The following is a 25770-nucleotide window of genomic DNA, read 5'->3' as shown; positions in this document are numbered from 1 at the left end:
TGCTTGGGTCCGATTCACTAACATGGTAAGAATCATTAGTACCTTATTTTTTTATTTTTTTAATTACATGCTCACACTAATTTAATTGTATAAATTGAAATTGCAAAAGAGTCCAAAGGGATCTTGGAGAGAGGTCGATTCCTCAGCAAAGGTGTCGACTGGGTCAAAGTCGATGCCAATTTTGACTGATGAGGAGCTAAAAGATCTCTCTCAAGATTGCAAATGGCTGCATTATTGTACATCTCGCATAAGTGAGGAGGACCCACTCATTCTGAACCTGCTGAAGGAGCAATACTACTTTTTCGAGATCCCGTTTGTAATTATTGGTCCAAGTGACATCGGGCAATTTTTGAGAGGAGAGATGCTGAACGTAGCTCTTTTCCATGTCTACATGAGGTGATGTTCATGATCTTACAAGTTAGGCATTGTTGTTTAATTGTTTTAATAACCGAATTACTAACAAAATTTTCTTATTTGTGAGTTTAGTGCGGCTTACGAGGAGCTAAATTCTTGCGAACCTCCAATAAAAATTGGATGGTTTTGTCCTGAGTCGATTTCGGGTACTAAATGTGTAAATGATTCAGATGACGTCAGAGCATACATTCAGACTGCTTTGACTAATTCCCTTGCATCTAAACACACGTTCATTCTGGCTCCATATATGGAAGAGTAAGTTTTATTTTTGAAATTGAACTTATCTTTTGATTTTTAAAGTCACCTAATCTCTAATTTGTTGATTTTAAATTTTCGTTTATAGTTTACATTGGATACTTTTGGTCATATGTCCTTTAACGAACACTATGCACGTCTTCGACTCATTACAAAAACCTCAAAGCCCGCCTCGTAACACAAAATTCAAAGCGTTGTTGAATGCGTACGTAATATTAATTATTTTACCAAGTTGATTTAGTTAAGTGTTATATAGATATATAAATAGTATTACTTTTCCCATGCGTTTTAGCTTAATGAAAAAAGTGCGTGGACAAATGGGATCTACATCCAGAGCCACATTTCCAAAATGGACAGCAATAAAAGTACACAAATTCGATTTTATGCGTTTTTAACCGTTTTTGGCACTTTCGCGCGTAAAGTAGCTCAAACTTGGTTTGTTTTGCACGAAACTTGGCACACAACACTATTCGGTATATATTATTGTGTTGAAGTTGTTATAATTGAAAATCGTAGTCATATGCTAGAAATTACGTGTTAAGTTGCGATTTTATGCGTTTTTAAGCGTTTTTGTCAATTTCGCGCGTAAAGTAGCTCAAACTTGGTTTGTTATGCACGAAACTTGGCACACAACACTATTTGGTATATATTATTGTGTTGAAGTGGTTAGAATTGAAAATCATAGTCATATGCTAGAAATTACGTGTTAAGTTGCGATTTTATGCGTTTTTAACCGTTTTTGGCACTTTCGCGCGTAAAGTAGCTCAAACTTGGTTTGTTTTGCACGAAACTTGGCACACAACACTATTTGGTACATATTATTGTGTTGAAGTTGTTAGAATTGAAAATCGTACTCATATGCTAGAAATTACGTGTTAAGTTGCCATTTTATGCGTTTTTAACCGTTTTTTACACTTTTGCGCATAAAGTAGCTCAAACTTGGTTTTGATGCGAAACCGGGGCTGATTAAGGCCTTGGTTATGCAAGGATTAATGTTGTGCGGAAGATTTGATTAATGACACATACAAAAACTACAAATGATCATGAAAAGAACACGAAACAACCACAAACACTTAGACAATTCTGATCTAGCAAACTGTCGAGCAGCCCTCCTTCAGCTCAGCTTCTAGGAGTCCACGGGGATTGTTAGAATGGTTTAAGGACCTTGATAACTAGATCCAAGTACCGAGATTCCATTTCCACTTTAGCCTAGGTCCTGGATGCATAGGTTTAGTCTCCACGTGTCGTGCAAGGTGGTCTGGTCACTAGTTTGCTGCTGTGTCGTGAGGTTTGTATGTAGCCTTGTGTGCAGCCCTCCTTCAGCTCAGCTTCTAGGAGTCCACGTGGATTGTTAGAATGGTTTAAGGACCTTGATAGCTAGATCCAAGTACCGAGATTCCATTTCCACTTTAGCCTAGGTCCTAGATGCATAGGTTTAGTCTCCACATGTCGTGCACGGTGGTCTGGTCACTAGTTTGCTGCTGTGTCGTGAGGTCTGTATGCAGCCTTGTGTGCAGCCCTCCTTCAGCTCAGCTTCTAGGAGTCCACGGGGATTGTTAGAATGGTTTAAGGACCTTGATAGCTAGATCCAAGTACCGAGATTCCATTTCCACTTTAGCCTAGGTCCTGGATGCATAGGTTTAGTCTCTACGTGTCGTGCAAGGTGGTCTGGTCACTAGTTTGTTGCTGTGTCGTGAGGTCTGTATGTAGCCTTGTGTGGGCTCCTTTGGTATCTTCATTTCATACAACCACATTTGTATCAGATTTGCACGAAACTTGGCACACAACATGTAACAACCCGACTTACCTTTGACTGGGTAAACAGGGTCATCACTGGGTTCGTTTCCTAAGAAACTGAAATCACACTTCCAAAACTCAAGCAAAGGGGTCACAAGCTCTTCAACGTGACTAACTCAGCTAAATCCCAAAACCAACATCTAACTAATACACAAGATAATAATACAAGTCTCTACAAGTCCGATATAACCAGCACAGCCAAAACAAATATACATTTATCCAAAAACCTAATACAAAACTACAAATTCCTAAGTGCTCAGCTCAATATACATCCTTGGAACGCTATTCAAGCACCGCTAACCCATCGTTCCCGACCGGTTCCGATCTGTAATCAAACTAAAAGATGGAAACAACAGGAGGGTCAGATTAAACTGAATGAGAAGTAACAATCCAAAACAACAAACACAATAGTTCGAATTATAGGTTTAAAAGCAACATCAGTTTCTTAGATGTATGTGCGCATAGGGAGTCTAGTTGAGAGGAACATCCATAGCTCTAAGGCTATGTCACTCTCGGGTGAGGCTAGTCAATATTTGAATGACAATTCACCTCAAAACAGGGAAATAGGAGACAATGTCCCACCACTCTGTCAATGACCAGCTCGTAAGCCCAATCCATTAACCATATCAATATCAGCATAATCATTCATAACAAATTTATCTCAACAATATAAATTTCACAAACTTTAACAAAAAAATTTCAAAACTGTAGTCTGGCTAAACACTTTTTAAGGAAGTGCTACTACTCACCAAAGACTACGCTTCAAAGAGTCGTGATCGATTCGCAGCTATCAACTAGAAAGGTTCCTCGATGACGTCGCCTCCTGAATCATAACAAACATAACATCACAACAAAGCGTTCGATACTACAAACTAAGTTCATATAGCTCATTGCATCTCCTACAAAGACCGTAACTTTCTCATGGATTCTTTTCTAGCATATCTAATCTTTAAAGAATTATGCGTGTTCTAACCCAAGCTGTAATATGTCATCGAGATTTATGGACATGATCTAGACTTCTTTAACATTCTCTCAATATTACTCACTTTTAGGACTCTCCTTATATTTCAATCAAACACAATTGTGAATATACAAACTCAAAGTCCAAAATTCCTCAAAAGAATATAATAACCTGTTCAAGAACATTAAATCATCCATAACCTTACCATCAACAATCATTTTCTATCAATTTCTTAAATTTGATGTTCACAAATATCATACTAATCCTCAAGATCCATCAATCTTAATTAATATTTATAATCCTCTTTATATCTATAATAAAACCCAAAGGTAGACATTCAAATCCAAAATCAATAATAATCCACAAAGAGTAATAATTCATCCAAAATATCTTATTATCAAATATCTATCACTACAATTATTTACTAACTAAAACCAATAATCTCATCATTCACTAATTTATATCAAACAACATTAGATCTATCTACTCAAATTGAAGCACGCATATGTAATGAATCCTGAAATTACCAAATCAACTTTGTAATGGCTTTAACAAGAATTGAAATATATGACTGAAAACGAAACAAAGGACAAATATCTCTAATAAAGAAAGAAAAGAAATAGGAGAATAATGAAAACGTTGAAATAGGAGATTGTTACAGATTGTTCGATTGTTAGGCTAAGGAGAAGAGATTGCTGCTGGTTCAAAGACTCAAACGAACATGAAAGAAGTACCATTGCTGTACCTTCGAAGGATTAATAGCCAGGTTCCAGAAATAGCAGTGCTTGTGTTCTTGAAAGAATCAGGCGAAGGCGAAAGCAATTAGAACAAGGCACCATTGTTGATAGTTTTCGAAAGTTTCATGTCAAAATGGCAAGGAAAGAAAGCACGAAAAGCCATTGTTCTATACTCGAATTCTCAGAGTTATTCTGAGGAAGAAGACTGTGAAATTCAGAGGAATAGAAGGCAAGGGATTTCGAATGGCTTAAATGGAACAAGAGAAAATTTTGATTTCAGTTTTGTTAAAATGAAATTAGGGTTTAGGTATTTTAATAAAAATAAAAGAAAAGGAAAAGAGGGAAGAAATTAAATTGGGGATGTTTCATGTCATGGTATTTAGGATCATTCTCGCACTGATAATTCCCTTAAACTTACTCGTCTTAAAATATTAATTTCCCAAATGTTACACAACACTCTTTGGTATATATTATTGTGTTGAAGTGGATAGAATTGAAAATCATAGTCATATGCTAGAAATTACGTGTTAAGTTGCAATTTTATGCGTTTTTAAGAGTTTTTGTCAATTTCGCGGGTAAAGTAGCTCAAACTTTGTTTGTTATGCACGAAACTTGGCACACAACACTATTTGGTATATATTATTGTGTTGAAGTGGTTAGAATTGAAAATCATAGTCATATGCTAGAAATTACGTGTTAAGTTGCGATTTTATGCGTTTTTAAGCGTTTTTGTCACTTTCGCGCGTAAAGTAGCTCAAACTTGGTTTGTTATGCACGAAACTTGGCACACAACACTATTTGGTATATATTAATGTGTTGAAGCGGTTAGAATTGAAAATCATAGTCATATGTTAGAAATTACGTGTTAAGTTGCGATTTTATGCGTTTTTAACCGTTTTTGGCACTTTCGAGCGTAAAGTAGCTCAAACTTGGTTTGTTTTGCACGAAACTTGGCACACAACACTATTTGGTATATATTAATGTGTTGAAGTGGTTAGAATTTAAAATCATAGTCATATGCTAGAAATTACGTGTTAAGTTGTCATTTTATGCGTTTTTAACCGTTTTTGACACTAACATCTATTTTCTCTTAGTGCTTTCAACAACCTTCTTCTTCCGTTGAATGCAGCTACTACGCGCTGAAGTATATGGACGATATTATAAAATCCGTGAAGGAGTTTGGAGTCGAAAATATAGATGCCGTAAGTATTTGTTACGTTCTTAATTAAATAATTATTGGTAAAATCTAATGTTTATATATTAATTTTTTATTTTTATATTATATTATAGGTTTTAAACGACATTCCGAGGGAAACATGCCCTTTGCGAAGTGGAGAGATGCGCGAATTAAAAGACAAGATTGCCGCGTATCTTTCTAATATTTGTCCTTGATAAATTGTAATTAGTATAAATTATTTTTTATACTTTAATGTATAATATATATATATATATATATATATATATATATATATATATATATATATATATATATATATATATATATATATATATATATATATATATATATATATATATATATATATATATATATATATATATATATGTGCATAATATTATATTATATATACGAGTGAGAGTTTATTATTACAAAGAGATTATTGTTGATTATCTGTGATTATCATTGGATTAATCACTGTTATTACATTGTATTATTATAAGGATAAAACGAAAAGAGAAAAAAAATAGAAGTATTTGCTGCGGTCAGGGGCAAAACCGCAGCAATTAATGCCCCACTTATTTGCTGCGGTTTTGCTTCTGACCGCAGCAAGTACCCCTCCTTATTTGCTGCGATTTTGTTTTGACCGCAGCAAATAATGCCCTTATTTGCTGCGGTTTTTAACCGCAGCATTTAAAGTAGGACATTTGTTGCTATCACTATTGCTGGGGCCAAAACCGCAGCAAAAAATGGCCAAAAAACCGCTGCTATCACTATTGGTGCTATCAATGATCAAGACACTAACACAAAAGAACGACATAGATTATGAAGCGGATGTGTATCATGGAACAACATGCAATGTGATCTTAACATGTTGATATCCAACTGGTCCATTTTAATAGTGCGATTAAACTATTACCATAATATAACCAGAGTGTAAAATGAAACATTATCATATTTTTTCTACAGAAAACTTTATAGTTAAAAAGTCATTACATGTCTAATAAATAAAGAATTGTATATTAATTATAGTCGCAAAGTTTAGCTAACTTATTATTTATAGCCAAAAGGTTATTTTTTATAAGTTTTAGTCACTATAAATTAAAAAGTGTATTAATTGTAATCATGTCATTGAAGTTAAATGATTTGACTTTCTTGACGATCGCTAACTCAACTAAATTTCCTTTAAACTTATCCAAATTACATGAAGAACCCTCCCTCACCTTTGCTTTTTCTCCTATCTTCATCTCTACTTATCCGCTATCCACAATATACTAAAAGAACAAAAGACTAGTTAACTACTAAAAGAAACAAAGAAGAAAACTAACTAATTACCAGCATGCATATGTATAAGAGAAAGAGGAGGAAAACATATAAAGACCGAGCATAAAACAACTTAAGAGTTAACACTTCCTCCAAGCCAAACTAAGCAGTGTCCTCAATACGACAAAGGATCAAAAAGCGCGCGAGGGTTTTAGTTATCACTTCATCACCATCAATATCATCATCATTCTTCTCCTCCTCTTCCCCATTATCATTGTCATCCTGAGCCCCTAGGCCAAAAGTGTCGCCTGAAGTTGTAGTGCCACCAACACCAACATAAATATAACAAAAATCACTAAGTGGAGGTGTGTACCACCATGAGTGCATAAGATACGGAGGGATGTTCCCCTATAATGATGATCATATATAAGATATTGGCTTGGCCGGTAGTCGACCATGAAATGGTCAAATCGATTTTGGTGAGACTCCATCTGATTAAATTATTGGTCATATCCATCCATTCGATGTAACTTTTGTAAAGAGGCCGTAATGGGGTCTATAGTATCACAAAGAACGAAAACTTACTAATCAAGAAAAACATTTGACAAAATTTTCATTTTTCGACAACGACCCAAAAACTTGATAGGAACTTTATGTCTTTCTTTATTAATACCATAAGCACATCGTAGAGTAGTATGTCGGCACGTACTGGTCAAATTTACAGGGAGTGAAAGATATGTTTAGGGGCGGTTCTGAAGGTGTGCGTAGTGTCCAACCGCACAGGGCCCCCAAACCTAAAGGGCCTCATATAAAAAGTATATTAGATTAACATACCATTAAAGTTGAGTAGTTGGTTGGAGTTTTACTTAATATTTCAATTTTCATATGTCCAAATCTTATTGATTACATTTTTTCTCTCCTATTTTAACTCTTTCCAAACCAACTCTTTGACTTCCAAATGTTATTTCTTATATTATTTAATTTTTACTCATTCATTAAACATCAATTATCACCAACTTAATTTATAAAAATAATTAATATTTTTATTTCTTAATTTCGCAATCCTTTAAACTTTTACTCTTTTTTATTATAATCCATCAATCTACTACAATTTTCTCTTACATTTTAATGTTAGAGATGAAAATTTAATTTTTAACAACTTAATTTAAGTTTTAAATCAATATTATTTAATAAACTAAAAATTATGTTGATTTTTTATTTTAGTTTAAGAAAGATTTTTTTTAAATTATGAAGGGCCCTAATTTTAGAAATTTATGAAAAATAAAATACCCTCAAAATTGTTTGTTTCGCCCCTAGATATGTCAATAGTTTCTCAATTGACTAGTATATTCAAAAACGAGTATTATGGTGGTGAAAACAATTTAAGAAAGGAATAAAAGAACTAGTGAAATAATTAATCACAAAAAAAAAACTAAAGATGCAATGAAGTAAAAAGCATAAAATAATACTCCCTCCATTTCAATTACTTTGTCTCATTTGATTTGGATATGTTTGCCAATATAATTATTGAAGTCTTAATATCCCTCTAATTGTGTATAATTGAAAATTATAAAAAGTTGAAATTAATAATCCTTGCATTGAGACGAATCAATCAAGACTCCACTTGCCTATGGTTTAACTTATAGATTGTAAAATACAAATTAAGAATGAACTGTGAATAATGACAAAAAATCAAATGGGACAAAGTCAATAAAACGTAGGGAGTAGAAAGATAAATAAGATTAAGAATAAGAAAAAGAGGCAAAGAGTAGGTTTTCTCATCAACATAGTTGTTACTAATCTTCAACCTAAGGACATGGATTTGAGTTATGAGGAAGAATGCATCATAGATAATAGTATTAATTCTTGAGCAATAGAAGCTTCCTGAAACATGTCGAACTACCTATTCTCATGTAGCTAAACACATTTCATGACATGAAACACACATTCGGCAATTCCAACCAGTGAATCTACCTATACTCATGGAGATGAAAAGATGTTCTACACACATTCGGTAAGAATGAAAATGAATCTACCATATTAGCAAGTTTTTCTCCTTTTCACTATGTTTAGATGGAAGAAAATGGAGAGAAAAAAGGTGAAGAATTTGGAGGGATTAGAGATTCCTTGTTTGGATAACAAAATAAGAGGAGAAGGATTTGGAAGGGAGTTAGAGAGATTGAATGGATGATTTTTGTTAAGGTATCAATCTTTTCAAAGTTGAAAGATTTGAAGGGAAAACTCTCAACTCCCTTCTTTTCTCTTCCATACCCTTCTAAATAGATAAGAGTTATTTTCCTTTCATTTCACTTTCCTTCCTTTCCCTCCCCTCCCTTTCCCTTCCTTTCCTTTCTTTTATCTCCTAAGTTTTTTATCCAAACATACTGTTTATGTTAACTTTTGTAGCTAGCTTAGTCATGTTTTGTTTTGTAGCTTTTCGCTATATAAGAAAAGTCATATCCCCTTTCATAATTGATGAAACATAATTACACAGATATAGAAATAAATAGTTTTGCTTCATTTTTGTCTTTGTATGTGTTTTCATCACTGCAATTTTCCTAATACTTTCAGTTTTAGTGCATGTTTGTTGCAACTTCTATCGTTATTGTTTCTCCACCGATATGATAGTTTAAATATCAATTGATTGTTTCACAACTTTTGATCAAATGGAAGAAGGAAAAGAAAGCCTATAAAATACGTCTAAGAAACACAAAAATCTTTTGTTGACTATATATTAAGAAACATTCTCAATGCACACATAATGAAAAAAAAAATAAAACACAAAAATGAACTTTGTGTTAGAAAACATAGTGACACTATGAAGAAAATAGAAATCCATTACTACAAAACATGAACAAAATGTAGATCTCCAAAATATTAAAACCAAAATCGTATACAAAATGTACCTTTGAACAATAGAACATTGATGATATATAGGACCTAAGTAGGGTCAGCAACAAAGCTAATACCCTTGAATTGTCGACAAAGGTCCTTTTCATTAATTTTCTTTGCAACACTTGTTTTTCAAAATAACCTGACCAACCCACTCCTGGACCTTACAAGTTAGCACGCGCAACCACCTCCTTGTTGTTCTGATTGGGACGAATTGCTATGAGGTTTTAAATTCACATCAACCATGTCCTCTTGTTTGGTGGAAGAGAAAGATTCCATCCCTGGCAAGGACGACGCAATCTTACGAAATAATGGCTGCGACACGTTGAGTAGATGTGTAGGGTAAATGCATTAGTTACAATACATGTCGTTGTCAAAATATGTGCATTAAGTATACTTTCTCCGTCCTTGTGAATTTACTGGCAATTACATATTTCATACAATATAATTTTGTATGTTGCAAACTCTTAAAGGAAATTAAATGTATTTTAGATGTCATGTAATTATACATAAATATCTAAAAATCTAGTTAATATGCAATAATCGGAATACCTTGATATTGAATCCCGCTTTTGCACTTGTCTCCATGAACATAACACCAGCCTCTCGAGCCTTGGCATCTCCTTCTTCAATAGAGACTTGCCTGTTCAAATTCAAATGTATAAAATGCGTCAACTCAATTAGGAAAAAATACATGGAACTTAACAGAACATAGGTCCCAGTTAACTTTTTGGCATATTAATCACAACTACAAAGCTTTTGACATGTATGGGTTTCCTACAGAAACCAACGAGTTGTGCCTCATTTATAATTTACTTGTTAAAATAGAAAAGTATTATTATTAAAACCTAAAAATAGAGTCGTATTAAATATTAATTTAGCTATGTGTAGATATTTGAAAATTAGTTTTATGAAGCTATTAAATTAATCAACATTCCTATAAAAGTATGTTCTATAATAGTTTAAATTTTTTAAAAAATTGAAAATACAATTAAAATTTTACTTTTTTATTTCATAAATTGAATATTAATATATTATCATATTAGAAATAAATATTCGTGAAGCTTTTTATGATTGGGGCATGGGTAATTGCTCACTTTGCTCATTTCTATGACCCTTTTGGCTAAATAATTCAAATGGGTCATTTTTATTATACTCGGTATAATATCATGTTCATAGTAGTTATGATATGGGATTGAAAATCAGCAAATCAGACTCTCATGAAAAGAGGTTGCGACCAGAGAGTCCATCAACTCGAATAAATGAAAACAAAAGATGCAAAACACACCATATGCACGGCTACAGGGCAAAAGCAAGACAAAACAAGGCAAAAAAGTTCAATCAGGTGTCGAGTACCGAATTCATTTGAAAACTTCAAGAAAAAGTAAAATCATGTACAACTATAGAAATCAAACGAATTCAGCTTAGAGTGGATTTACATCAAAAGATTATCCAATCTTAATAAGCATTGCTTAGAGATTCGGGTCTTGTTTCAACTGGAGAGCAAGTACCATTTTTCTATATATGATTTTAGATTCGATTCTCACTTAACCTCTCCCTTCTCTCAACCTTACTCCTTAATAAAAAAATCATTTTACAGTTCTCATAGGCCATGTAAACATGCCCATCTTTACAAGGCCCATACAGATGGCAAAGAGTAATTGCCAAGAAACACTTCTCGAGAGGAGTGTATGGCCATTTCTAGGTCAAAAAAAATCATAAAATAACAACCTAAAGACTTATTTTTTTGATTTCCTAGCCAGTTTTAATAACTTTGTTATTCTTAATAAAATAATACTTATGTGTATTGGTTAAGTTACAACCTTTTTGTCTCAAGTGGGACCTATTTTCATTACTAATAACAATCTAATTGAGACTTGGAACTAATGAGTATGTAAAATGCGCAACTAAGTTGCAGAAAATACAACTTTCTTAGGATACCATTAAAAAAATGAGAAAATTATCCAAAATTACCTAGTAAAATTTTTTTTTCTTCCAAAAAGTACCTAATAAAAAAGTTTAATCAAAAAATACTTAACAAAATTCTTTCTTTACAAAGAGTAGTAAGTTACATTCGTTCAGTTGACCGTCAAATGTAACGTAGATTGGTCAAAATAAAAAAAATTTCTTCCTCATCTTCAGTTTCTTTTCCAATTCAATTTCCTCACTCATCTTCTTCCTCTACTTTTTACTTAAAATAGAACATTTTAGATTCAATCAATTTGTTAATGCAATAGATTCATCAAATTGAGAAATACCCACTTGATAAAAAAATTAAAACTTTCTGCTTTGATTGGTTTGATCAATTTATTCATAGATCTAGTGAGTTGGGATTGAAAGAGAGAGAAACCCAACAACAAATAAACCTTGAAAATGAATTTTTACCTTCTCCATCAACACTACTTGCTCTAAATTCTACCTTTCAAATCCCTCAACAATCCTTCTCTTTAACCATTTTCTCTTTCTTATTGTACGAACAACTTCAAGCACCATCAATGGCGGATGAAAAGGATTGTCCTCAGTCTCTTCTTCGACACTTCTACTTGTTGAAAATATTTTGAAACGTAGAAACAATGTACTTTTTGGACTAATCCCCTCTTGCAATTAAGCTTAAAGAATCATGAGTTAGCCTTTCACCCTTATAACAAGGGTTTGATTCTCACCAAAAAGAATTAATCCATTCTTACAATTGAGCTTGAAGAATTTTTGATTTTGAGTAAAAAGTAAAGGAAGAAGATGAGTGAGAAAATTAAAGTTGGAAAAAAATTGAAGATGAGGAATAAGAATTTTTGACATTGACCAGTCAACTTTTAAATTTGACGGTCAACTAAAGGAAAACGTTACTTGGTACTCTTTGAAAAAGAAAAAAATTTTATTAGGTATTTTTTGACAAAACGTTTTTTATTAGGTAATTTTTGAGAAAAAAGATTATTAGTATTTTCTGACAAATTTCCCTTAAAAAATTATAAGTAAACTATGATGTGGCAAATAATATAAGACTTAAGTGACTTTGATGTGAGATTTGGGATGAGACTTTGTTGGGTTTTTAGTGTGATTTTGAGTGCACCAATGGTGTATGATGAGGTTGATGGTGTGTGGATGTGTGTATATGTGTGTATGATGATGTGGGAGTCATTGTGGGCTCCAGATAAGCCGCTCGACCAGAGTCATAGTGTGCTCGACCGAGCCTGTTGGCTCGACCAGATCAGTGAGCATTCTGATCTGCTACTCGACTGGAATTCAAGCGCTCGACTAAGGCTATTTCGCTCGACTAGTCGAGCGAGGGTCCAAAATGCACTCTGTTTTTCTGGCGCGATAAGTTTTACGGGAATATTTTAATGTGGGCCTTTGCCCAATCATTTGTATACAACTTCTACTATAAATAGGAGTCTCATACACTCACTCCAATGTGGATTAAAACCCTAACTAAACACAAACCCATCTTCTTTTATCTTCTTCAAGTGTAATACTTCTTTGTAAGAGTTCTTGAGAACTCCATTGTTTCTTCACATAATCAAGCAAACTAACCACCACCGAGGACGTAACCCACATTGGGGTGAACCTCGTAAATCTTGTATCTTTGATCTTTGCTTTGTTTCTTATTATTTCTCATTGCTTATTATTGAAGTGTTGTTTTATTGCATTAAACACCCTCACCATTGGTTTTAGGTGATTCCTAGGGATAAAGATTGAAACTTTAGACCCTAGTGTGATTGTTTTTTAGACTTTGAATGAGATTTTATAAATTGGTCTATGTTTTTGTCCCACAAATGATAAAAATAAATAAGAAATTAGTTGAAAATTAATACTTATTACATATTTGCCCTTAATCTCTCTATTCTTCTTTACTTTCATTAATGTCAAAAAAATTTCCTTCATTTCTCTAGTTGCACCCCTCAAATATCACTCCCCAAAACAATGTTAGTGAAATATGTCCTTTCCCCTTGGCATTTCCCTTTTCCCATCCTTTTTCAATTTTCAATTATCTAAAACGAACAAAAAATGTTTTCATATCTCACCTCAAAGTCCAAACATGATCTCCAATGTCTCTCCAAACAAACCACCTCTCTCCAAACAAACACCCTGATAAAGTTATAGGTGGTTATTTGCCTCCAGACAAAAAAAATAAATTCCAATAACAGATAATGTATGTAGCATTTCTTAGTAGTTACGTAGCGCATTATGGTAGGAGGAAAAAAATACATCCCCTCCTATTCACCTCAAGTGTCTCATTTTTTAATTGGTTCAGGTCACATTAAATGTCTCAATTTTATTTTAGGTATGTTAACTTTATTAATTTACTCATTACTAAACTTAATCTTTTCATATTCCTATCAAAATTTAAAAACACTACACTTTCACTCTTTTACATGTAATCCTATTTGATCACTTAAAAAATAAGAAAAAGTTAAATGAAACACTTAGGATTTAGGATAAACAGAAGGAGTATTAATTATAAAAAAGTACAAATACAAAAGTGAAAATCCAACGTTTTTAATCAACCAAATCAGTGTATAACTTACTCCCTTTGCTATGAAATTACTACACTACATTTAAAATCTCTTACCTCAATTTTGCATATAATGTGGAAAATTTGAAGTAATACATGAGTAATACGGAGAGAATTGAACAATATCCCACCTTTTATCAACCAGATCAGTTTTGTTTCCCACAAGGACAATAATCACATCGCTGCCACGTTCTGTACGTACTTCCTCGATCCACTTTGTGGTATTGAGAAATGACTGTCTAACTGCATCACAAATCAAACTACTTGATTACTCTCAAGGAACAATTAATGTAAGAAATGTATTACATGAATGAATTGTGTCCTAAGACATTCTTGTCAATTACTACATATTATTAGGAATATATAATGGAAATAATAATAGTGATGTTTTAGTAATTACAATTTACATGCTATAGATAAATATAATAATTGGGTCAATAAGATTGGATAATAACTAGAGTTTTGTATTTCAAAAAGGTCACACATAAGTATATTGAATTGATCAAATATTATTATTAGACTAGGCTATAATTAGGGCGTTATTATTTGTGATTCTTATATACAGAGGAGTTATAATTTTGATGAAATACAATTAGGAGAAATTTTAATCTAATCATTTTATAAATTAATATTTCTCCCGTAAAAATAAGAGCGAATTGTTCTTTTCTTTTTTCGTACAACCTTACGTGGGATATACATAGATTAATTAGAAATACTACAATTGAATTTCTATATTGGTGTTACTTGAAGAGAGCGACAGACAGATAATAATTTAAAGTATTCATTCTCTACCAAGCAATCAAGTTACGTATCAAAAGTTGAATTCGATTACTACCTAATTATTGTTTTGGTGTGAGAAACATACGTCTATAACTTAAATAACAAGAAGCAAACGTTAAATCATTGTCATTCCACTTACCTTGGCCATTGTTGATTCTGTCGCATAAGCTCAAAACAGATTGAGAAACTTCATACGAATGAAGTTCTTAAGTTATTTTGAATCATTTGATATATGTGAATTTTGCTTCTTGAGAAAATTGACAACGTATTCTTTCAGTAGAACAAGGGTTGGTTGGTGATCTCTTAGCATTCATACACACTGATGTATGTAGTCCAATGAGTTCATTATTATAAGATTTATCTACTTTAATTTATTACTTTTACAGATGATGTCAAACATGGATATGTTTAACTCATGAAGCAAAAATCGAAAACATTTGAAAAGTATACTTAAAGAATGAAGTTAAAATTCAATTGGGTAAAATGATAAAAGCATTAGGATCAGATCGTGGTCTTTAATATAAGTCAAAAGTTTATAAATCATTTGATTGTGAAATTCTCCAGCAAAGAACTCCACCGAAAACACCACAGCTAAAAGGGGTTTTTAAGCGAAAAATCCAAAAAATAGTTCAATCAATGATGAGTGTTGCTAATCTCCCCCATTTTTAGGATATACGCTTGAAACACTACAAGAAAAATTGTTTTTAACAAGAAGTTTTTGCAACAACAGATTTTTAATTGTTGTGAAAAATAAAAATTTGTCGTTAATAGTTGTTGCAGAACTTGATAATTTTGCTTCCCTCCTTTGCAAATAGGGCGGGTGTTTGAAAATTTTTTGCTCTATTTATTGGAACAACATTGTTGCAATTAAATAATAGTTTGTACAGCAACAATAATTTTTGTTGCAAAATAGAAACTCGGTGGCCCCAAAGCGGAATTGACCGGTAGTGGTTGGTCGGAACCGTACGTGATACTTCCAATGTTTAGCAACAGGTGTACACTTGTTGAAAAAAAAAAGGTTTTAATTACAGAAGAAGTCGTTGCAAAACTCATCTAAAACAAAAAAAGAAAAAAAAAAAAAAAGCCGCGCATTATAGTTAATGTGTAAACCTAAACCCTCATCCATCCTCACTGTAAGCCTCATTCACTCCCAATTCCTTCAAAACTCACCCTCACTGTAAACCCTCGTCCTTATCTTCACTCGCCACCCGCCACCCTCATTCAACCGCCACCACTCATCACTCGTCATCCCTCAATCAAATAAAACCCACTGGAACTCGTCACCCACACTCAAGCAATCTTACCCACTCGTCACTGCCACCACAACAGGCCACCTGCGCTCTACACCACCGCTCGCCACCACCGCTCGCCACCACCACTCGCCACTCATCTTCACTCGCCATCTATTGGTAAGTTTTATCCTAAAAATTGTGGGGTTTTGTTTTAATTTTTCAACCCAATATCCAGCCGAATTTGATTCTCAAATAGAAGACTTTTCATACAATTTATGATATTGAAATACCCAAAATATCATATGATAATATCCAAATTTCGATTGGAAAAGGTGAAAAAGTAGAATAGTGGTCTTCGCAATCTTATATATTAAAAGTAATAATCTAGTATCAAAGTAATTCCAAACTTCTGGTAGATGTAGAAGAAAAGTATAAACAAACAAAAAGAACCTTCTCATGATTTTTTTATTTGTTGATTGTCCAATATTGTCAAATAATTGTTAATTTTATTCTTGTTACAAGCTTGATATTGATAAATTCACGAATCTAGAAATTCAAATTCATTTCGGACAATTGAACCTTCTCAAACTGTTTCTTTTTAAGAACCAAAAAGATTTGTGCCAAAATAACAGATGCAAAGAAGAACAAAAAGACTTGTACGCGCAGTGGGAATACCTACCCATCGACTTAGGTTATGTTAAATTGTAAAACTGACTTGGGTATGTTCAATTGTAATGGGTGGCCATATCAACACATTGAACAATTCTCAATACCTGTCTGTCAAGGTATGTATGTCCCTTGCATTTCTTTCTGCTTTTTCATATTTGTATATTGTTGTCACTTGTATTGAACGCTTACTAAATTTATTGTTTTTTGAGTTTGGTGGGTTTTTACATTTTCATGGCTTCACTGCAATTTTATTTTGTTTTTGATTACTATGAATCCAAGCAGATGAATTTCTATTGAAGTTCTTATGATTTGATTTTTCACTTGTTATTCGCTTCCTAAATTATGCAAATTGAGGTGGGTTTTATGTAATTTTTACCATTTCTAAGCAGAAGTATGTTTAAGGCCTTTATTTTGGTTCAAATTTAGTAGATAATTTAGTGAATGTTGGTCAATTTGATACTCCAAACTATTCACCCTAATAGTCCAATGTGGATAATAATATGCATTTTAGCACTCCTCACATGTAAGTTTCCTTAAAATTGAAGCTGGGAAGGTTATAGAGCTCAATGGGAACGAATATCCAATTTAAAGCCCCCATGTGGTAAGATTAACTGTCTACTCATAAAAGTCCAACAATAAACTAGGCGTTGAAACTAAATTAGATTTTAGAAAATCGACATAGGCTACCCAAATAAGGAAGAAAAAATTAACCCACATGCAAACCAATAGTATGTTCACTTCTAAAACATATCAGCAGGTCTCTTGAGAGACTGTCTTTAAGAGACGTCTCCTAAAAGGCCCAGTCCAATAGATTAAATTATAGAAAAAGGAAATATTACAAATATCTAATAAACGCTTTTATTCAAACACGGAAAACTGATATGTGATTATGGTATGCAAAATGGGTGTTTATGATATAAAAAGTAGGTGTTAATCATATGTCAAAGATATATTTACCATACGTCAAGTAAGTCTTTTTGGTATGCAAAGTAGATATTTATCATTCTTCAAATAGGTAGTTATTAAATGACAAATAGGTGTTAATCCTTAGTAAAGTATATGTTTATTGTACCTTAAATATGTGTTTAACGTCAAAAGTAGGTGTTTATATTATGCAAACTAGGTTTTAAGATATGTAAAGTAGGACTTTATCTTATAACAATTAGATGTTTAATATACATCAAGCAGTTATTTAATGAATATAAAATAGGTGTTTATGAAATCAAAAGTACGTGATTTTCAACAATATTTTCAAAATAAAATTTTCAAAGGCACCTCCTACTAAGGCCAAGTATCACTACAATTTAACATAGAGCAAAATGAACTTTATAATGTACTAAAGTAAGTTAAACAGTAGAAGTATTTTAACACCTAATATCCTGAGATCAGTTGTCATCATCTTTGATGATAACACACTTGAGCAGAAAAACATTAACATCAATGGTAGTTTATCTACTTTATTATCTTAAAAACTTTACTTTTAGATCTTGAAAACTTTTACTATAATACAACAAAGCGTCTACTGAATGAAGATAAATGTCTACTTATAAAAAACTTCTATTATAATAGATGAAACACTTAATGTAAACAACTAGTTTAAAAATCAAAAACATCTAATTTACACACTAAATACCCCTACTTCACATATTACAAATACATACTACACATACTATAAATCCTATTTTATACATATAAACACCTACATCACATACTAAAAACTCCTGCTTTACTATAAATATACACTTACTTCATATATACTAAACACCTACCTTAACAAGTTTAAATGCATACTATACAACTGCAAATGGAGGAAATCATGAATATGGAGAAATTGATTGTAATTGTAGTCAACCTAATTTCAATTTTAATTGAATAATAATGTAGAAATTTTTATGATTTTAATGGTGAATATTAAATTAGAGAAAATGGAGGTATGCATTAATGACTTGATGGAGAAAGTGATTTTAATGGTGAAAATTAAATTGGAGAAGATGGAGAGTGATATGAATCACTTGATGGAAAAATCGATTTTAATGGTGGAAATTGAATTAGATAAGATAAAGAGTAGACATGAATGACTTGATGGAGAAGAAGAACATCTATGGATGAAGAAGGAAGGTATCCAAGAAAGTAAAGGTTGTCAGGATGAAAGTGGATTCATTTGTATTGGTAGTAGTAGCTGTTATTCTTTAAGTTAATAAAGTGGCATATCATCTTCTGTTTCTCCAATGTAAAACAACTCACATGTAGGCTAATAATGGACATATTAACATTTTACCCAGCAGTTTAAGAAAGCTATCCGAGAAACATTTTCAGAAACTAATATCAAGTTTGAGAACAGTAAAACTTACTGGCAACGTCATAAACTATTACAGCAACTGAAGAGTCTCTGATATAGCTGGGTATGAGACTCCGAAATCTTTCCTGTCCAGCTGTATCCCTGAAGCACCCACTTCAAAATTTGAGACGACTAGCGTAGGTATATGGGACAAAATCATGTCAATTACGTCTATAAGATCAACACAATTTGATAAACTCGACTTTTTAATCACTGGTTGATAAATCTCTTGTGTTTTGTATGCTATAAGAGTTGAGATTATTTAAGAAGTTAATCCTAATTTCACAATTGCTTTAACTTAAAACATACATATTTGACCAGGAAAAAGAAAATTCTCTTACCAGAGTTGCAAGCGCACAGTTCGATCTTCAAGATACATGGTTTTTGACAAGAAGTCAATTCCAATAGTAGCCTGAATCAAGTTGACAATAAACGAAGTACTAACTTGTCAAACCAAATATTTCCTTATTTTTACCCGATCCTTAAAGTTCGCCACTCCATTTCATTTTTTCGCCACCCCCCTCCCCTCTAAAATTACATATTTGCCCCTATAGTTTAAAAAATTACAAAAATGCCACTCCTTACAAATTTCTTATTTATAATAATAATAATAATAATAATAATAATAATAATAATAATAACAACAATAATAAAATTAAATAATAATAATAAATAAAATTAATAATAATAATAACAGTAGTAATAATAATAATAATAATAATAATAATAACAATAATAATAATAATAATAATAATAATAATAATAGTAATAAAAACAACAATAATAAAATTAAATAATAATAATTATTATTCAAAAAAAAAAAAAGTTGAGTCGCCCAAAATTGGGCGACTGAACCATGGTCGAGTCGCCCAGATCTGGGCGACTGGAGCATGGTGGAGTCGCCCAAAATTGGGCGACTGAACCATGGTCCAGTCGCCCAATTTTGGGCGACTCAATTTTTTTTTTTCTTTTTAGATAATAATAATAATAATAATAATAATAATAATAATAATAATAATAATAATAATAATAATAATAATGATAATAATAATAATATTAATACCAATAATAATAATTTATAGATAAATGTGGTCTATTAGCTCAGTTGGTTAGAGCGTTGTACTAATAACGTGAAGGTCACAGGTTCGAGACCTGAACAAGCCATTATTTAATGATTATTAATTTTTTATTATAAATATGATTGTGACCTTCACGTTAATAGTACAACGCTCTAACCAACTGAGCTAATAGACCACATTAATCTATAAATTATTATTATTAGTATTAATATTAATATTATTATTATTATTATTATTTTCCAAAAAAGAAAAAAAAAAAATTGAGTCGCCCAAAATTGGGCGACTGAACCATGGTTGAGTCACCCAGATCTGGGCGACTCGACCATGGTTCAGTCGCCCAATTTTGGGCGACTCAATTTTTTTTTGAATAATAATTATTATTATTTAATTTTATTATTGTTGTTTTTATTATTATTAATATTATTATTATTATTATTATTATAAATAAAAAATTTGAAATGAGTGGCAAAATTGTAATTTTTAAAAAATCAGAGGCAAATTCGTAATTTCATTTGAAGGGGGGTGGCGAAAAAATGAAAAGGGTGGCGAAGTTTAGCAACACCCTATTTTTAATAGGAAAAATTATGAGTAATAAAGAAATTTTTAATTTATTTTCATACAATAATAATAAATTTTAATTAATTATGATGAATGCCAATTTAGAGGTGTTCTTCAAAAATATCCCAACATGTGAAAAATCAAACTATAAGAAATTATACGATAAAAAAAATTTGTTAAATTAGTTAATAAACTAAAATTAGTATTATAGAAATAAAAAAGCCATAAATTAATGTTATTCATAGTTTAATAAAAAGTTATTATAACCGTAAAAAAATAATAAAAAATTATATTATTCAAACTAATTTTTCATTTTTAATATGCACCATGATAAATACAACTAGGAGGCAAGAACCAAATAAAACAAGATATTGCATATACTTGTAAATTATCATGATGATGCAATATACTTTTTCCGTTTCACTATACTTGTTATATTTGACTTTTTACACAATTTAATGTGTTATTTTGATAATTTATATATTAAAATATACACATCTAAAAAGCATAAAAACTTAATATTATGAAAGTATGTAATTAGACGATTCAAACAAAATCTCATTTGACTATATTTTTTTTACACATTAGCCGCAATATATAAAATAAGCTTGAACAATAAATAGTGTAAAAAAACTGCTGATGTAACAAATATTTAGAACAGAGGAAGTAGGACCAGAATTCTTATTTAATGAAACCCCATTTCCCACCTATGAATTTGTCAACTTAATATTAAGAAGACCTCTAATGAATACTACATATTGGATAGACCAATTCTAATATGACAAAAGAAATATATATTTAAACACAAGGCATGATGATTCATGTCAATCTAAACTCACAAAAAGCTGAATTAATCCTACAACAATTTGATGAAAACAAATCATGTATTCAACCAAAAGAAAATTTTTTCATATGAATTTCAAATTAACGTGTTACTTAGCGTCAAAACCTCAATTGCCTTTCAATGACTCTTTTTTGTACATATGTCCTGATGGCCTCTTAGCTATAAACTTGAAAATAACTGCTTAGGAATTTTAAATACTGCCTTTATGCTATTTTTGAATGGGAAAATGAAGGTATTAATTCCCATCATTTACATACCAAAAGAGTAGGGAATTGAAGCTAGGAAGAAGTCCTAATCCTTTCAACATTCGAAGGATTAGAAAAAACATTAATCTTGGACCCCTTTCCCTCTCCTCTTTCTTCTTTCCTAAACTATTATTCAAATATACTTTTAGTTTTCATGTAATCATCTACACGTAGACCCGATAAGAAAAAAATGCGAATTTAAGAATCTACTAATTAATAGGATCAAAAATCTCGTTGCCTAGGAAGAAAATGAAAAATTCCCAATAAATTATGATAATTTCATAATTAATCAACAAATGTACACTCAAACACATTCTTTAACTCTTTTACAGGATCCAACTCCCTCAACAAGATTTCGAAGACTCAATCACTCAACCCCCAAATGACATAAACTAGAGTGAACATTGGAACTTACAATAATATAACCTTTATAAAGATGCATTTATCACATTCTCTATATTCATTCAACCCAAAATCCTAATTTTCAATAAAATTTAGAAAAAGTACCTACAATTATCTCATCTTTCACTACTTTTTCCAAAATATCCCACATTTCGTTTCATATTAAATACCCAACCCATATTGCACTAAAGTAACTTGTCCGTTCCGTTCCATTGGATTTGCATCATTTTCCATTTTGATCAGTCCCATTTAATTTGCATCATTTTTATTTTTGGACAATGGCTCACCACTTTCTTTTAATGTCACTCACACATTTTAACTCTGTTTTAATTTCATCCACACAATTCATTCTCTCTCTTCATTTATTACTACTTTGTTAAAAGTACACCAATTCAAAGAGGATGGAATAGTATAAAAAAAGGTCATTTTGCAAAAAAATATAAAGCGAAAAGAAAAAAACAGTCTAACAAAATAAGAAACCCCACTCTGTGCAGCCCCTTTTTTCGTCCTCACCAGTCACAAGCCACCATATTTAGTCAATCACACTCCAAAAACACATACTCAACCTAAGTGAAATCAAACTTGTCCTTTTGTTATCTTTTGTCAATTGTCATATCACCCTTCTTGAAGAACAAGCTTAAATCACTTTGTGCTTCTTGCTGCAGTTTATACGAATCTAAAAAAGACAATGCCAAGTTTTTAATCGAACATTTCAACAAGCATGAAAGATTATTTTCCTAAATCAATACAAAGGACTTTCTTATTTGCTCTCAGACTAAAGTCTTAAGGGAAAGACTAACCCAACTAATTTTGTATGATTGCATAAGTCTATGACTTTTTATTTGATCGCTTAGATGATGAAAAAGTCTCCTTCAATTGCATTTGTATACCATTTTTCATCTGCTAATCTTGGAGTTGAATATTGAATAAAAGGAGTTGGTTATTCCTTACCTTTTCTTTTCTGCTATTCGACATGATTCACCTAAGGATGTGCTCATCTTCCAATTCCAAGAAGGGGGACAACTCACTATTCTAATTATTTCCTAAGACCCACTTAATCAATATTCTAAGACTAAATTCTGAACAAAAGTTAACGCTAAATGACAAAGACTAAATAATACAATATCTGAATAGCCTGTACTACAATTGCTAGCATCATACTAATGTGCCAATTCTACTATCATGAAAACTATCACTCCAATCATATTGCTGAATATTAAAAACCAAGATTGCCCGCAGCCCATTGTATCTGTTTAGTTACGCCTCATATTGCTGATAATAGAATTCTCTGCAGGACTTGAGTAATTCAACAAAATTATTTACTTTCATTAATTTAAAACAAACCTACTTGATCAAATTCTAGCAGTGTTCATTATTGCCACAGTAGAAGAATAAAAGAAGAAAGTAAAAGGAAGAAATTTTACAGTAGAAGAATAGAAGAGAAAGGAACAAGACGAAAAAGAAAGGATTGAACAGTAAACAAACTTTTTACCTGATACAATCTGTTACCAAATGGCCAACAATTGTTTAGCAAAATGATATACTTCCTCCGTTCCAAATTAGTTGAACATTGGTACAAAATGGCACTATTCATTCATCACTCTTATGTGATTAGTTTTTTTATCTTTAGCTTAAAATATAGTCAATTAAGATCTTGTTTGATTCTTTTCATTGCAAAGATTATTAATTTTAAATTTTTATAATTATTTATTATTTATAATTAAAGATATTATGGATTAAATCAGTGTATTGGACTGCATGAAAAAGCAAACATTGCAATTAAATTGAAACGGAGAAAGTAATAGTTTAGATTATTTATAATAAATGTAAAGAGAAATCAATTAAAAGTTGAATCATCTTGGCTACTTTCTAAAATTTAAACATTTTAAAAGCTATTCAACCTATATATTGTGGTAGATTAAAACAAAATTATTTACCAGAAAACTTAAAATAAGTTTCAGGTTAAATTGTAATGTCAAACAGCCTAACAAGGCAAGTTAGGCACATTACAATTAAGTTGATCAACCCAAAATAATAAAATAAATAAATAAATTAATTATTAAATTAATTAAGCAATTTCAAAACCAATAGACAAACTACCGTTTTCAAACTTGCAATAATTTTACAGCTCTAATTTTTTCACGGATTCAACAAACCATTCAAATCTCATAATCACACAAGTTTCAAAAATGAAAAATGTATCGGTCAACCTCGATCACAATGAACAACATTACAAATGAACAATCAAATAAACTCCAGGCAAAAATGCAATTCAATTTCTATCATCATGATTTGATGAAAATGACAATGAATTATCATGATGGAACGAAAATAGAGAAAGGAAGAAAATTACCTGATAAGTGGCATCAAATTTATCGTACATAAAACGAGTGATGATGCTAGTTTTGCCGACGGATTGATCGCCTAAGAAAACGAGTTTGTATTTTGCTAATGGTGATACAATCGCCATTAATTGTTCTCCGATGAACTTAAAATTCAATGAATTTGTATTATATTTCGGTGAATTACGTCGGTAGATCTGTATCTATATTGCCACGAAAGTCGTGTGTGAGCAAACAGAGAGGGAAATACACGTTATGTTTTTAAGAAAAGAAAAGATGGTTTCAACGGGGGCCTTATAAAACAAGTTGCGTCGAGGGATAGGAAAGCGCCAATTAACGGAATAACAAAACAAAAGTTTTCTTTACATTTCATTTTTATGACCGTCTTTATAACACGTTGAACTTTCTTCTTCTTAATTCTGCTGATTAAATTTTCATTTTACACAATATTTAATACTTTTCTATTTTTCTAAAAACGTTTCTAGAAGAAATATTTACAGAAATCAAAAATTAGAATCTTTTACATGGTAGATAGCGCTGTTCAAATGTGATCCGACTCTGAAATTCGACCCGAAATCGAAAGTTATCCGACCTGAAAATGCGTATCTTTTTCAAATTTATAAAACCAACATCACCCGAATCGAAGTTGCACCTGAACCGCTTGACAACCGAAAATGGAAAACCGTACCCGAACTGCGACCGATTTTTTATAACCGACATGTAACCGTTGACCGATATTACCCGAACCTAATAGTGATCGAACCGAGTCATATCTGACCCCGTATTATGCTCGTAATCGAACTCAACCCGGCTATAACCAACTTAACCCGAACTAATTTTTAATCGAACTGCTGTAAACCTGAACTAATTTCTAACATAGAAGTATCATCAACTCATATTCAATCATCTTATTAGTTAATCTAAGAAAGCGATAGATATTTTCATAAATTAAATTTTAAAAGCTACATGATTTTTTATATTTAGAGTTAATAATAAATTATTAATGCCTAATAAACTATTTTTAATCCAATTGGATGAAAAATAATAGAACTTTAATTTTAATTTACAGTCAAACAAGTAAAAGTAACAAAGTAATAATTACTAATTAATTTGCATTTTAACTTCCATTAAGTAAAGAGAATATTGTCCTGAAATAAAAAAATGACTAGCAAATTAATGTGACATTGACTCGATCGATAGTAAATAGTGACTCGTAGCCGAATTTTACTTAATAAAAAAATACCCGGATTCGATCTATATCCAATAAAAACCGAA

The 25770-nt window shown here is 31.5% G+C and overlaps 1 protein-coding gene and 1 long non-coding RNA gene across 2 annotated transcripts; both read right to left on the bottom strand.

The window, feature by feature from the left end:
* Positions 1-2565: 2565 nt before the first annotated feature.
* LOC130808142 (uncharacterized) lies at positions 2566-4462 on the bottom strand. The gene is made up of 3 exons (XR_009040701.1): positions 4173-4462; positions 3216-3289; positions 2566-2802 (listed from the first exon to the last, which is right to left on the bottom strand). It is a non-coding gene; the product is annotated as an uncharacterized LOC130808142 (long non-coding RNA).
* Positions 4463-9336: 4874 nt separating this feature from the next.
* Positions 9337-25425, bottom strand: LOC130807405 (ras-related protein RABH1e). Its single transcript, XM_057672606.1, has 6 exons — positions 24507-25425; positions 19367-19437; positions 19039-19127; positions 14138-14249; positions 10049-10139; positions 9337-9811 (listed from the first exon to the last, which is right to left on the bottom strand). Exons 1-6 carry the CDS (start codon positions 24621-24623, stop codon positions 9668-9670), a joined length of 624 nt encoding a protein of 207 aa, XP_057528589.1. The 5' UTR covers positions 24624-25425; the 3' UTR covers positions 9337-9667.
* Between the last annotated feature and the right edge of the window lie 345 nt (positions 25426-25770).

The sequence above is a fragment of the Amaranthus tricolor genome, chromosome 3, assembly GCF_026212465.1.
Source record: "Amaranthus tricolor cultivar Red isolate AtriRed21 chromosome 3, ASM2621246v1, whole genome shotgun sequence".
Classification (NCBI taxonomy): Eukaryota; Viridiplantae; Streptophyta; class Magnoliopsida; order Caryophyllales; family Amaranthaceae; genus Amaranthus; species Amaranthus tricolor.
Note: the sequence above shows the minus strand (reverse complement) of the source record. Positions and strands in the feature narration are given on the sequence as shown.